The 15751-nt window shown below is 44.0% G+C and overlaps 1 protein-coding gene across 1 annotated transcript; it reads right to left on the bottom strand.

The window, feature by feature from the left end:
- Positions 1-816: 816 nt before the first annotated feature.
- Positions 817-15751, bottom strand: TMEM186 (transmembrane protein 186). Its single transcript, XM_085855018.1, has 5 exons — positions 15671-15751; positions 11376-11437; positions 8032-8110; positions 2040-2134; positions 817-1930 (listed from the first exon to the last, which is right to left on the bottom strand). The coding sequence occupies exons 1-5, from the start codon at positions 15749-15751 to the stop codon at positions 1264-1266; spliced, it is 984 nt and encodes a 327-aa protein (XP_085711144.1). The 3' UTR covers positions 817-1263.

Raw genomic sequence — 15751 nt, 5'->3', positions numbered from 1 at the left:
TGCTTCCATAGTGGAGTATGAAACCACAAACAGACATTTGATGGATGGGGTGTCCTGCCTGGTTGAAGTGACGAGGAGCCGGAACCTGGAGCTGCCCGGAAGGGGGGGAGGAGGAGTACCCGCTGCTACCCGGCCAGGTGAGCTTTTCACAGTGGGGGTTTCGGGACGTGTTTGACATCGAAAAGCTGTGGAGTTCTTGGCCTCATGGTGGTTACATTTTGCCTGCGAGTCGGCCGGTGGCAGCACTGCTTGACCCCACATCCCAAGCCTCAAAACGGCCTTCAAGGCCAACATGTGGTATCTTAAAACCTTGCCCAGATTCTGAACTACGTACACACAAAACTTGTGGCCTCTAAATGCTGCAGTTCTGCCTTGAAAAAGTAACAAACAAACGCACAAACAAGCCCACGAACCCTCGAAATTATTTACAAGATTTTCACCTTAAAAAAAATATAGCCATTTCTCAAACAGAGAAAGAATGGATGTACTTTGAATGATCATGAATTTTGGTCTTTGGGGTAAGGTACATGAGTATTGCTTTATACTTTATCACAGATTTGTATGACCACTTAAACTACAGTGCACTTGTTCAGCTTTGTGAAATTAAAAAAAAATAAGCATCATGTGGTACCTCTCAATAGAAAAACCCTGCAATCAAAAACTGTTGTTTATATTTAAACTTATGCAAATCCATGACGATTGTACACAGCAGTCCCCTTTGGTTATGGAGTCCATGGTGGTGCTCTGCGATCTCTCTGAACAAATAAGATTTACTGGAGGCCTTTAGAAACTTAAAACATCATGTCCAGAATAAGTAGAAAACGAAAGACCTAAAATGCTCTTTTATTTTGCTGCAAATGTAACAGGTGTCATGAGCAATAATCCTGTAGGATCGATTTTGTGTGTTGTCATAATTTATTGTTGAAAAGTTGTTCACAAAATCCATTTATTGTCGAATGAAAAGTTGCCTACACTTCGAGGAATCAGGAAACTATCTTCAGAGGAGTCCTGAAACATTTAATCAGAAATAAACATACATTAGTTCGAAACACCTTTATAAATAAGAACAAACAAGGTTACTCTCACTTTTTTTGTTCGTACCAAGAACGTTTCCTTACGGCATCACAAGTAAAGTCCTTTTGAATGGCAATACCTTTATCTTCACAACGTCTCCGTTTTATCTCCATCTTATAACCTCCTTTTATCAAAAATGATATTTATTCTTCAAATTGACAAAAAACAAAATTTAAGAAATGAATTGCATCATTTAATTGAGCCAAAAACCTGCTCAAACCGTCTCTTGTCTACAATGCGTCCAAAACGCAATGAAAGGTAGAACACTTCTTGTGAGTCGTAGCGTCGAATCTGGACCAGGGGTTCACCACGACGAGTCTTCGCCGACAATGCCATCAAGTTCCTCACGGGCAGGATTACTTCCTTACGCCGTCCCCAGAATGTCATGTGTGCCAGATGTACCATGTCTCCTGTGGTGTTAAGGCTAAGCCGGCCAATCATCCTCCGCAGCCAGAAGCTCATTGCATACAGCATGAAGATGGCAAACGTGGCCGTGCCAACTATGAGGCTGGCATTTGTGCTGCTGAGCTGCTCTTGACTATACATATAGCACACGGGCGGCACAGCCAGCACTACAATGGCTGTTTGAAATAGCTTCAGACGCATGATCAGTCGCAACACTCGAATGGATGGCAGCTGGTAAATTACGTGACAGTCCCCACTTGTCATATTACCATCAGCAGGCCTTTCACCATGAGAATGTCGGACATGAGATGGGAAGTTTTGCCTGTTCCCAAAGATTGCAAACCACGTAGAATGACGAGATGGTAATCTTGTGGTCTGCTGGCAAATAATGCGAAATGAGGGCCCACCAAGCACACTCGGAGTTCTCCATGGCCTGAAGCAGTATTCTGTCCTGTCAGTACACGAAAAGCCATGCCATTCCTCACCACATACTCTATTATATTTGTCTTTCCGGCAACAAAAGGTACATTTGACGGGGTGTAGCGTGTAGCAGCTCCTACCGTGTGATGAGAGCGTGCACACGGGCAAGCCGGCAGAATAGCGACCATGTCCAGCTGCTGGATTTAAAGATTCCACGTCGGATGCTTATACCACCCTGTTAAGCATTCCACGTACATAAGGCAGACATAAACTGAAGGCAAAACTCAATCACCCTTTCATTTCTAAATTCGAACAATTAAAACAAACATCGGACTCTCAGACTTTGTGTGTGTGTGTGTGTGTGTGTGTGTGTGTGTGTGTGTGTGTGTGTGTGTGTGTGTGTGTGTGTGTGTGTGTGTGTGTGTGTGTGTGTGTGTGTGTGTGTGTGTGTGTGTGTGTGTGTGTGTGTTATATCATATCCACTGCTGCTGCTCACCTCTAGTAACAGTAAATGGTATGAAACTGACACCTCTCATCCATGGATATTTCTCGTATTTCCTACATTTCCGTGAGTCCAATTTGCATCCAGGAACACAATTGTGCTTAACTATTTTGAAATTTCCACTCTTTCGTCCAAGTGCTAAAAATCATGTTAACAAGAAGCTGATACTCTAGGTCCCCGCCTTTTCGATCGTATGATGAATAGATCTGTGTAATATGAAAGCTAAATCTTGAACAGTTTTTGAAAAACCGTGTGCACAAGCCAAATTACCGAGATGATTGCCAGGGCAACATAATTCAGCCAATCACAGCCGTGATCTAATCAGGTCGAGATAATGTCATGAGGAATACATATCAGCAATATGAAAGCTAAATGTTCAACGGTTTTTGAAATATGGCATACACAAAAGTACAAGGACAGACGATCGGTCGGTCGGAACGAGCTCATTTTAAAGTCCCCCGTCTCCGACCTTGTCCAAGGGGCAGGGGCCAAAAAGACAACTTGAATTAGAGAGTTAGTGCTTGCATCAACAGGTTAAAAGTGCCTGGCAAGCCGAACCGAGTTAGCAAATATCAGGTGCACAACTTCAATGCAGGTACACAATTATGATGCAAGCGCATCTTGGAAGGCCAAGTGGTCTTTGAGATTTCGCATTGGCAAAGTTGACCGATGACAAAAAAAACCCGCCATTTGACCTTGACCTTTCACCTGGAGGGATATGATGTTAATTGCGGTTTACTCTAGGCTATCAAGAGAGGGAAATTTCATTCTGATTGGACATACCTTTGTTGACTTATGGTGAATAATGTTCAAATGTCTATAATTATGTCATGCTCTAAAAAAATTATGTCAAGGTCAAAAAACATTATGTCGCCCTGCATATTTTTTATTCCTATCATAGATGCAAAATGTCATTCCGAAATGTCACACTTGGATCCGAGATGCAGCTCGGACATTGGCAGAAAAACAGGGAGAAAAACCTAAATGGTGGTTTTATATTCCTTGAGGTGTAAGTAACTCTGAGGTACCATTACAAACTGGAGGCACCAATTGTAGGAACAAACTCTACAATAGGTACAAACCTCCCCTATCCTATAGGCATAGGGGGAGGCTTTTAAAATAAGGAATGTGGGAGGAATGAGAGGTAGGGATTATGGAAGGATGCATGGGAACGACAAAATGTTGCTTGTTTTTACACATCTATCTATCTATCTATATATTACTAAAACTCTCATCTTGTACATATGTATGTATGTATGTATGTTCCCGAAATACAGCCAAAACGGTACACGATAGCGCAAAAATTTTAGGGCCATCTTACTCACCATTCTCCTGCGGTGTGCAGTATCAAGTTTCGTTCAAATCAGGCAACGAAAAAATAATATTAAAAAATCAATTCCCAATTCAGTCAGGTACTCTTCGGGAGAATTTGATCAATGCAAACAACCTCAGCGGTATAGTTCCCTGGAGATTTTTTTTGTTGAAATTATTTTTTCATCAACTGCTGTGACAACGGGAATCCAACAGGAATTCACGGGTCGTCTCGTGGTGAAATAAAGTTCTTATCTTATGGATACAGACTTTGATGAAGGAAAAACTGGAAATTTGGAAGGAGTGGGCTTGGGGTTTGGGGGGAAGGGGTTAATGGGGGTAGAAAAGATCATGGTTTTGGATGGGGGGGGGATTATCTGAAATGGTGGTGAACAGCTGTCATGAATACCTGGAGGGAAGAATGACAATGGAAACTTTTGAATGACGGAGTGCTTAGACTACGGCCAAATCCCTTAATGTTGCAGAAGTGGTGAAGATCTTTTGGCCTCTCTTCTGGTACTCATCTCACAACCACCTCAATGAAAACTTTCCAACAAATGGGCTTCCCTCCCGCAAAGGTGGGAGAATGACAAGCCGATTTTGACTCCTCCAATGGTACTCGGCCTGATGATATAAATGCTTTGACAATGTTCTCGGTTTTTTTGTTTTTTTTTTACATTATTCTCCATGGGCTATCTATCATCAAAATGTGCATCATGCAAAATCACTAAGGTTTTTACCCCAATTCATTAGAATGGTACAAAACTGACTTCCTCAAATATAAACCAGTCAGCATTACCACCATTACAAAGTAATGGGATCGACCATTCCTGACCTCAACACTCATCTCTATACTCTGTCACCAATCATCGGTTTGGCTTCTGCACAGGTTATTCCACCCTGGACATGCTGACGCTTCTATATTAATAATGGATCAGTAATCAATCTCAAACAAGAGTTAAGGGCCACCTCACTGGCCCTTTCCTGTGCCATTTCCTTTGATTATGCCTGGCATCCTGCTTTCCAAAGCATCAGCTGATGGCATCTAAAGTCCCCTCCTCAAATGGTACACTGGAAAGCAGCATGTTGCTTTGCATGTGTTACCTCCCGAGGCCGGCAACCGTCAAGGTGCTACACTGGAATCAATCCTTTCCTTCGTCTCCATCAAAATTACATCACATCATCATTGGAAAATCCATTGTGTTACTTGACCCAATGACTTCACTCTCTGCAGGATAGTTCCTCACCTCTCCTTCAAACAGGATGATGCAACACACCTATCTACAATTCTTGAGAATCCTTACTACAAGTCACAGATCAGTGTGTGTTTCTTTGTGTGTTTTTGTCACGTTACTCCTACAGTTCTGGGCCGATTACATCCAGACTTGCGACATAGGATCAACATGACCCCAATTAGTACACAGGGGTGTTTTATCTGATGGTGGTCTTAGCGGTGTGTCGGAGGGACACAAATTATCTATGGAAATGTGTACCGTGTAGTACTGTAGTGCCACTCCAGGTGGGAGAGGGCATCACAAGTCCCCACCCTTTACAGTACAGTATTCCTGTCCACACGTTTTCCAGTGCAGTGAGGTATTTTAAATTAGGCTACACAGTGAGAGGTGTTTTGGAACGGTAGTTTGAACAAGGATAATAATATAGTCCCCTGGCTGCTCCCGGCGGGAGCGATTGCTTCTCGTATAATAAATTGGTCATCTACCAGCAAAGCGTCTTTTTAATGTGGGAAAGATCCACACTCTCACTTTGTCCCTCACAAAAATAGAATCAGCTGATAAATCCCCTAAATTGTTTGTGTTCATCCTCTGGAAGAGGTACCACCTTCACAACACCTGGGCCTCACCATATGCTCGAACATAGCTCCAAAGCTGGCCACCACCTCAAAAATCTCCCTCTGGCCATAACCTTCTTCAGCTTACGTCGGTCTGTATGGCCTTCATACATGTATCATGGAAAATGGCTCTTCCCTGTGGAGTGATGCTGCTATGTCCCAATTTTTTTCTACAATATTAACAAGGTGAAAGAGGGCAAAAGGGAAACACACCAACAGTGAAGCAGCAAGCAAGGGGGGGGGGGGGTTAACAAAAAGAAGAGGAAGGAGAGGAAACAGTAACAGATATGAATGAGGCAGACAAGAGCACATGGCCTGACCAAGGATACACATATCTGGCATAAATGTACACGCAAAAGTACTCAATGAGACACGTAAATGCATTACATGAACAAACTAGAAGGGCATTCGGTTGAGCGCATACCTCTTCCCCGTAATGCCTGATCGACGAGAACATATCGGGCCCAATACATTTTTGAGATATCGTGCTATATATCGTTTTTGGCCCCATCTCTCAATGGTGAAGAATCACTTTAAAAATTCTAGTAGTCGGATCCGGATCCGGATCATCACCAAAATCTAATCAATTCCTCCTTGTCACACACTGAACCTGTCCACAAAATTTCATCCAGATCCGTCGACAAGTTTTTGAGATATACTGTCCACAAACAGACAGACAAACAGACAGAAAGGGGTGAAAACATAACCTCCTTCACCTTCGGTGGCGGAGGTAACGACAATGGCATTTGGTTTGGTAAAGCGCATACCTCCGCCAAGCTGAGCAGTTTATGTGTTGTATCCCACCGATAGGCCGGATGTAGATCCAGACCTTTACCAAAATCGAATCGGCTTGTTCTTGTTACCTAACTAACTCATCCACCAAGTTTTGTCATAACCTGTCCAAAACTCTTTGAGATATAGTGCTATGTATCGTTTTTGGCCCCTTCTCTCAATGATGAAGAATTAATTTTTAGCCGCATCTCGCAAAGCTCTAAGAGAGCTCGGCGTTGTTGTTGTTGTTGTTGTTGTTGTTCTTCTTCTTCTTCTTCTTGTGAAGACAAAACCTTTATATTAGGACTCGGCTCTTTTATATACAGGATCCGGATCTCCTTAAATACTGAGCACATGTACACATCCTCACATAGACGGTGCCTTTTGAGAGCGTCTATCATGAACTTTTAAATATATTCGGTCTTTTGCTTTAAAGTTTCGAAAAGTTCACGTTACTATTTAAAGATTATTCCATTTAATGTATTGTAATTTCGTAAATACACTATTTATTTCGTAAATACACTATTTATTTCGTAAATACGTAAATACACTATGACAGGTCTTGCTATTGGCTTAATCAAGGCACGTGATGAAATATCGGAAGTTGTTGTTGTTTTATTTTGTGTCATTGTTTTTTCTTCTTCTTCCTCTTGTTCTTGTTCTTGTTCTTCTTCTTCTGGTGAAGACAAAACCTTTAGGACACGGCTCTTGGACACATTTGTCTTTGTTAAATTATTGGATCCAGAAGCAGATCTTCACCAATATCTAATTAATGCGTCCTCATCACACACCCAATCTGTCCACCACGTTTCTTCAGAATCTGTCCACAACTTTCTGGGATATCCTGCTCACAGACAGACAAAGAGACAAGACAAACACGGGTAAACACAAAACCCCCACGCACCTTAAGTGGCAGAAGTAATTACCAATAACAAAAGAAAAAAAAACCACCAAGCAAGACAATGCCGGAACAGGCATCCTCAGCTTTTGAAGAATTTATTACAGAGAAGGTTTGCATCTCGTCACAAAGGAACCAGTTACTGGAACCATCGTGCCGACCTTGAGGATGTAGAGTCTTAGGCCCTCCAAGTCATTGGCATTTTCTGATAGGAGACCGTTTCAGGGTCTGCTTCTTTCTCTTTACCAGTTGTATTTGTCTTCCTACTCCTGCCCTCACCTCTTTGCACAACCCATGCCCCTCCAAGTCACAACCCTTCCACCAGAACCCCCAACTGTGTTACACCTGTCAAGTCCAAGTTTAATGCTCGCTCCATTCATTCATCCCATGCCCCCTCTTTCACATGTGGAACAATCTTTCTGAGTTGGCCATCACACACTTTTCCAAGATTTCTTCAGATCTGCTGTCGAGTGACAGCCCATGGTCTCTCCAATTCCCACTTATCAGCTTTGTGACATCCACTAAGACCTTGTCTATCTTTCACTTGCAATGCCTGCTCATGTTTTGGTGTATACATGTCCTCCAATTCCCCTTTGCCCAACTTTGTCTGTTTATCCTTTTCTTCCTGTTCTTCGACAACTCCCCCACAAGTTTGATGCCTGTATTACATAAACAAACAAACAAAAATAAAATCAACAAAACCTCAAACTCAACGTTATTGGCATTTCTCGCAATGATGACGAAGCACAACGCCTGTTTCTTGCACAGTACAAAATCATTGGCCTCTGATTTTTAGCTCACCTGGAATGAAGTTCCGGGGAGCTTATGGGATGGCACGTCGTCCGTCCGTCCACAAATACTTTCAACTTCTTCTCTGACACTACACATACGATTGACAAAACTTTACCACAACGTGTATTTCTGTACATGTACCAAAGTTTGTTCACGCCATTAAAAATAAATGGGGGTCTAAGGGATTCTACGTGGGGGTTGCCCCCTCCCCCATAAAATATGTGTTTGCTTTCTTTTCTGAAATCACATCCACAATTTTGATGAAACTTTCCCGCAACCTTTATGATCTGTGATGTACTAAAGTTTGTTCATGGCATAAAAAATAATCCATCAGTATTTACTTTCTTCTGCATTATATATTTTGTGGGTCATCCATGCCTACCAGTAGTTCCCTGGTTATCTTATCCAGCCACTACCAGGTGAGCACCCAGGGGTATTGCCCCGATGTTTACCACCTACGCACTGTCTTCTCTCTTAACAAACCGACCCTCCACAGCTCCTGCAGAAGGCAAATGTTCATCCAGCAATCCCACCTGGGAAGACTTCCTAAAATGAGTCAATTCACACCTCCACTCTGTTCTTGATTCTCCTGTTTGTAGAACTGCCCTCCTGAATCCCACTATTCCCTTCAGGGCTTCAAGGAGGTGGTACATCACAATCTCATGTCACCACCCACCCCGATCTGCAATCTTTTCTACCCCCATTAACACTAAACCACAATCACTGCTCACCTACACTGATTTGTTCTTATTTTTTCCTGCTTGTGGAACCAACTTCCACATTCTCTTCAATTTCATTCGACCCTGATGGTCATCAAGATAACTGTTGACCAAAATCTCAGATCACCCCACCCCCTGTTCCCACCCCATCCAAAACAATGTTGGTTTTTACCCCCATTAACCTTTCCACCCACCCCCAAGCCCACCTCCTTCGAAATTTATTGTTTTTCCTTTGTGAACATTTCCTTCTGTATCCATCTTGTCCACCCCATGTGGCCTCACCGACACCCCTCATTCCTCCCCACATCCAATGTTTGTCCGTCTCCCTCTATTTTGTCCTTGAACTCTGCTGTTGGTGTTTTCCCCCTCTCTCTACTGCTTCGTTTGTTGTTGCGTCCTGATACATTCAGTGTTCTCGTTCTTCCATGAGCCTTGACACTGTGTAAGAAAACAACCCTCTTACTTGCACTTTCATTTCCTTTCTTCCACTTTTTCTGTCCATTCATTCCCTTGCTCGTATCCAAACGTGGCACCTCTGCTTATTGTCTTGTTTTACCCTCTATCTTGCTTGAAACTTGATCTTGCGTGAAAAAAAAAAACAACAAAAAACATCAACATTATCGGACAAAGTCTACAGGCATACTGGTAAACAATTACCCACTCCTTTCAAGAGATACTGAAAGATCTTTAACCTTCATAACCCAAAGCAAGCAATGACAAAAGCTGTGCACTGAATTTTGTGGAGGGGCCATCGAACGAGTAAATGAGGATTTCATTTTCAACGCCCCATGTAGAAAAACTACATAAAAGCAACTGAAGTGAAACAGGCCGAGTTCATAACTACAACCAATGTGGGAAGAGGTCAATTTGGGGGAACAATGGGGCCGAGAAGTTTTAAAATGTGATCGTAGTTCAGAAACAATACTGTGAGTAGTGCCCAATATTCTTCAGAAATAAGCAGACTTGATAGTGTTGGGACCAAGGGCCATAGTTTGAGGGTAAAGAAGAAGAGAGTGAGGACAGTTTTAAGACAAGGATCCATCAATAGGAGAGTGACTAATGCATGAAATTGTCTCCCTGGAAAGGTAATGGCAGCAGAGGGGGTGACCCCATGCCGCCCGTGGCCCTGTGTGCCCGTGGGCCTCCGCTGCCCTAAGCCGCACGCGGGCCTCCACAGCCTTAAACCACCCAAAGTCCGAAACCGCACACAGACCTCAACAGTCCTAAATCCGGCGTCGGTGGATGGGTGATGATGTTGGGGTTGGTGCAGCACGGCCATGATGGGCCGAATGAACTACTCGTGCGCTAACGAGCCTCATGTATCCTTGTGTAAGACTAGGAGCAGCATGTCGAATCCAACTTTCTTTTTTTAGATCCTCGTGGAGGATCTCCAAGTCTTACTCACGTTGTTGTTCTTGTGGACCTTTTGTTTCACAGCCTACAGTTTTCATCGAAACTTCCTGAAACTTGGCATATATATGTAAAAATACCCCGCGCAGAGTGTAACGATCTCCGATTTTGAAAATTCCTCCCAGAAAAAAAGTTATGACGTCAAAATATCTCCACTAATGGAAATCGCCGAAAAAATTATCTCCGAAACTCGGCAAGCTTTTTGAATTCTGTTTATGGGAATCGAACAGGACATCAGCAGAGATGAATTACCGCACATATGATACATCACTATGACGTCATATCAATTTTTATGACGTCATTCCTATTTTTTTTAACACTTTTTGTTTCATAACCCAGAGTTTTCATCGGATCTTCCTGAAACTTGCCATGTATATGCAGAAAGCCCATCCGCAGGCAGTAACCATCTCCGATTTTGGAAATTCTTCCAAGAAAAAAAAGTTGACGTCATAATATCGCCTCTAATGGTAATCGCCTATACCATTATCTCCGAAACTAGGCAAGCTGTTTGAATTTTGTTTGCGGGAATCAAGCCGGGCATTAGCACAGATAATTTATCGCAAACCTGATACATCACAATGACGTCATATTCGTTTTTATGACGTCATCATGAAGAGGACGAGGATTTTAGCTCATTCGAGCTTGTTTTTCCTCTTGGTGTAGACACCAAACTGCAATAACAAAATGCGAGTGGCAACGTTAGTTCATGGTATTCTCAAGTTTTCATCTGTCGATCCACTGGGACCATACTCTGTGCAGAGCATTGGTGCTGCCAAAGCAGTCTCCTTGGCCAGTGGGTACAATCCTGGACGGTTCGCCACTCCGACACAGGATACCAACAATCTGGCACTCATTTTGCTGACCTCAGAAGGATGACAGGCAGAGTCAACCCCACCTGGTATTAATTCAACGGGTGGGGTCGCCTGGTGTTGTCTTGGCGGCTCGGGTGGTGGCTTGGGATCCTGGGGTCCTGAGTTTGAGCCCCATTGGCACTGAATTAACACCGAATTAATCTGTCGATCCCAAACAAGCAAAATACTCAATTTCATTTGACATTAAGGATAAAATTCACAAATTCCAAATAGGCGACGTCGAGCCCGAAAGTATTTCTAATTTGATGAATGTAACTGAAAACATCGAAATAAAGGCCTCGCGTTGTTCATTAAACCTACAGAAGTTCGATAATTACTAATCAATGCGAGAACGCGACGTTGGAATACGTACCAGACAACAACTGGCTTCACCAATACACCGCCCAAAGCATGATATACTCCAAATGACGTGCGCTACACGTGTGTTGAAGTGAATAAATAAATTATGCTTTTCCTCTGAGAAAAACACAAGAAAAGCATCAATCGGATCTTCTCAGAGATAAGACGGAGAAGCGGGAGAAATCACAAGTTGAATCGTGCGATACATCCCTAAATTGAAGAGGTCGCCAATGAACACATCTCTCGAATTGTAAGATATCGAAGGACAAATAATATTGAACAGACGTAAATTAATAAGAAAATAACATTTTATTATCGATCATCAACAACCGCATGTTGGAGACGATGAGGGCACTCATTGGAGTTCCGACCGTAACCAGAGAAGTGTTCAGTTTCATAGTTTCTTGTGGAGCGCTCGCCAAGTGGCTTAAGCACTCCACTCGAAACTGTTGATAAGGAACGGCCGGTTAAGCCGTGACGTTGAATGGGAGAATTCGGATGAAACTTGGTGGACAGGTTCAGGTTGGGTGTGTGATGAGGACGAATCGATTAGATTTTGTGAAGATCTGAATCCGGGAATTTTAAGTGTGTGTGTGTGTGTGTCTGTGTCTGTGTCTGTGTCTGTGTCTGTGTCTGTGTCTGTGTCTGTGTCTGTGTCTGTGTGTTGTTCATAAAGCATATCTCCCTCCTCCTCCCTCTCCCCTCCACCTCTCCCCTCTTTCCTCTCCCCTCTCTCTCCCTCTTCCCCTCCCTCTCCCTCTCCTCTCTCCTCTCCGTCCCCCTCTCCCTCTCCCTTCCCCTCCACCTCTCCTCCCCTCTCCGCTCCCTCTCCCCTCCCCTCTCCCCTCCCCTCTCCTCCTCCCCTCTCCCCTCCCCTCCCACTCTCACCTCTCACCCTCTCCCCCTCTCCCCTCCCCCTCTTCCTCTCTTCCTCTCCCCTCCCTCTCCCCTCCCCCTCTCCTCCTCCCTCTCCTTTCCCCTCCCCCTCCCACTCTCCCCTCCCACTCTCCCCTCCCACTCTCCCCTCCCACTCTCTCCCCTCCCCCTCTCCCCCTCCCACTCTCCCACTCTCACCCTCTCCCCTCCCCTCCCCCCCTCTTCCTCTCCCCTCTCTCCTCTCCTCCCTCTGCCTCTCCTTCTTTCCTTGATTGATCAGCTCTCCTGCTGACTGGAACATCTCCTGGTCGAGTTGGCCTCCCAGTCGAGTTTTGTAAATCCTTTTGACCTTGATTAGGTCTAGCTCTTTACAATGTGGTGAATTGCCAATGAGCTGTCATTGAGCAGTAATTAGTTTATTCCCTAAAAAATGGGACCCTCAGCTTGTTGGTAACTGGCGCCCAAACTCTCTTTTAACTTCCGACTATAAAATATTTTCCAAAGCTCTCGCTCGACGCATCTCCCCCTTCGAGAATCCTTGATTCAGAGTGATCAGTTCTACTGTATCCCTAACAGACAGATACATGATAACATATTCCTAATAAGAGATCTTTGGGATGTGTGTAAAGCTAAAAATGATAATCTTGGTTTGATTGTGCTCGACCAAGAGAAAGCTTTTGACCGTGTTAGTCATGTATATCTTTTCAAGGTTCTCGAGCGTTTTGGACTTGGTCCCAGGTTTACCTCCCTGATAAAACTCTTTTATCATGGCATTTCCTCAGTACTCAGAGTAAACTCTGAACTGACTTCACTTGTAAAGGTTGGAAGGGGTATCCGCCAAGGATCTCCTTTGTCTGGCATTTTGTACTCTCTTACTATCGAGCCTTTCCTAATCAAAGTTCGCAGCTTCTTAACTGGTTACACAAAGCTGCAAGTAAAACCTGTGGAAGTTTCTGCCTATGCTGATGATATTTGTGTCATTGTACGCACAAGCAAGGACATCAAGAAACTGGTGGACTGTTTGAACTATTATGGTTTAGCTTCTTCAGCTAAAATAAACTGGAATAAGTGCCAGGCACTGTGGATCGGCCCATGCCAACTGCCCATGCCTGTTCTTCCGGAACGCCTCACCTGGTCGAACAACGGAATGAAGTACCTTGGCGTTTTCATCGGTGATGCAGCAACACAAGTAAAGAATTGGGAGGGTCTCGCTGAAGCCCTCGAACAAAAGCTGCTGAAATGGAAAGGCTTACTGACTTTGCTCTCTTATCGAGGCCGAGTCCTGGTCATCAACAACTTAGCAGCATCTCTATTGTGGCACAGGATCAAAGCCATACCACCTCCTGAACATTTTTTGTTGAATATATAGAAAAACATAATGAACTTTTTTCTGGAGTGGAAAACACTGGCTTCGTCCACAGATCCTGAATCTTCCATTGGAGGAAGGTGGACAGGGTCTTGTGGACATTGCGTGCAGGGCAATGGCCTTCGGCGTCGCCTCAATCTGGCGGCTTCTCTACGGTCCGTCGGACTTAGTCTGGAGGTCCGCCGCCCTTCACATCCCTCGTCAAGCTGGTATGCTTGACTTTTCATCAGGATTATTTTTAATGAATATGAAATGTATTGATTTGTCCTTGCTTCCACCTTTTTATAACAGCATTTTAAATGCTTGGCGTGTTTTTATAGTCGACCGTGATTATCTTTCCAACACCAAAGATATGTTTTTGAAGGAACCTCTCTTTCACAACTCTCTTTTTAAAAGAATAAGAACGGAGCGTTCTTTTATCGATCATTTTATTCAGAACGGTGTCCATTGCATTTCTGATCGAATGATTGACAACACGAGATGGTTGAGTGCTGCAGCACCAGCAACCAAGGTTGGCATATGGTCCTACCGCCAAATATCTTTTTTATTATGTGAAGTACTTCAGGTGTACCAGAGAGTTAAGGTACACTGGGAGAGATCTCCTCACACTGGCGATGGCTCAACTGTTTGCGAATCAAATCCTCTCTTCCCAAATCTCGAACTCACTCCCACTGTCATGATTTCCGGTTCAATTGTAAAATATTTACCAAAAATACATTTTGGAATCACACCACAAGTAGGTTTGAGAAAACGTCACATTTACCAGGCCTGTGTGAAAGCAATTCGACCTTCTTTAGGAACTTGGCAGTCAAGGAAGTGGCACAACTACTTTCCTCCAGAATACCCCTTCCAACCTAACTGGAAAGCCTTTCCCCATGTTCTCATCCCAAAGAAAACTGCTGACCTGTCTTGGAGGCTGGCACATTGGGTATTACCGACCAATAAACTCCTGCATGTTTTTTCCCCTGAAATACCTGACCAATGTCCCTTCTGTGCAACTCTCGAGACCTTGTCACATGCTTATGTTGAATGTGCACACTTGATCCATTTGTTTGGTTTGCTTTTTGAATTGTGCTCCAAGCTTTCTTTGAAGTTCACTTTAAAAGTTTTTATTTTTGGCTTTGACTCCATCGCATCCACTGGAAGTGATTCTGGCCAATTTTCTCATTGCCACAGCAAATAAGTCTATTTATCGCACAAGGATATCCCCTCCCATCCCCCTGGACCCAAAGCCTCCTCCCCTCCCTCTTCATTAACAGTGTGGACCTCAAATATCCAGGGCCTTTGCTCAAACCTTTCAGATCTTTCCATACAGGTTGCCACTGACAAACCAGACATAATCTGCCGAACAGAAACTTTCCTCCCTCAAGACGTCTCTGACTCCCAAGTATCTCTCCCTGGTTACTCCCTCCTCCGGTATGACAGACCTGAGCCTCGTCCTGGTGGAGGAGTTGCTTTCTTCATCAAAGACTCTATTCCTCACTCTTCAAGCACTGCCCTCACTCCCCCACACCCCCAGGAATACCTCTGGCTACGGCTTCCCCTCCACTCCCACCTCGTTTATATGTGTACTGTACCGTCCACCTAACAGTGATGACAACATCTACACCTCACTATCCGAAAACATCATGCCAGTTGGCTAGGTGTGGGTACCTCTCTCACCTGTCATGGCACTTCAGCAAAAGCTTTCTGCGACTCATTGCGACTGACTCGATCGGCAATTTCCCGACATGGATCTCAACCAATGGTACTCCATCTCTTCTGGATCTGATTTTGACAAATTTCCCTGAAAATATCTGCTGACGAAAATATCTGCAAATATCTGCTGCTGACGACGAAGTGTCTGAGGTAATGGAGGCAGAAGAGGTGGCAGCCCCAGAGGGAGAGTGCGAAGCCTCTGATATATAAACAGTAATCCCTGTTACGGTTTTTAAAACTCCCGCTGTGCAAACAGCTACACTTTTAGTAGAAGACGATTTTCCCGTTGTAAGAGCATCGGCTTCGGTGTGTGAGGAGAAAAATAAAGGCCACTCGGATTATGACTCAGATGGGGCCTCGTCGCTTGCCTCTAGTGCTGGTAGCAAGGTCTGGAATGACCCAGCAATAGCCAAGGAACTGGAGGGTGATGATGATGATGTATCGCCCAT

The sequence above is a fragment of the Eptatretus burgeri genome, chromosome 1 (genome assembly GCF_056783735.1).
Source record: "Eptatretus burgeri isolate ZD-2024b chromosome 1, Ebu_testis_v1, whole genome shotgun sequence".
Lineage (NCBI taxonomy): Eukaryota > Metazoa > Chordata > Myxini > Myxiniformes > Myxinidae > Eptatretus > Eptatretus burgeri.
Note: the sequence above shows the minus strand (reverse complement) of the source record. Positions and strands in the feature narration are given on the sequence as shown.

Bases quoted from the DNA above. Each gene is read 5' to 3' on its own strand.
- TMEM186 (XM_085855018.1), bottom strand. From the start codon at position 15,751: ATGGGCGATACATCATCATCATCACCCTCCAGTTCCTTGGCTATTGCT. The intron at 11,438-15,670 runs GCAAGCGACGAG...ACACACGTGTAG, and splicing joins CCTTGCTACCAGCACTAGAG to CGCACGTCATTTGGAGTATA. The intron at 2,135-8,031 runs GTGAGCTAAAAA...AATGCTTAACAG, and splicing joins TCCCCGGAACTTCATTCCAG to GGTGGTATAAGCATCCGACG.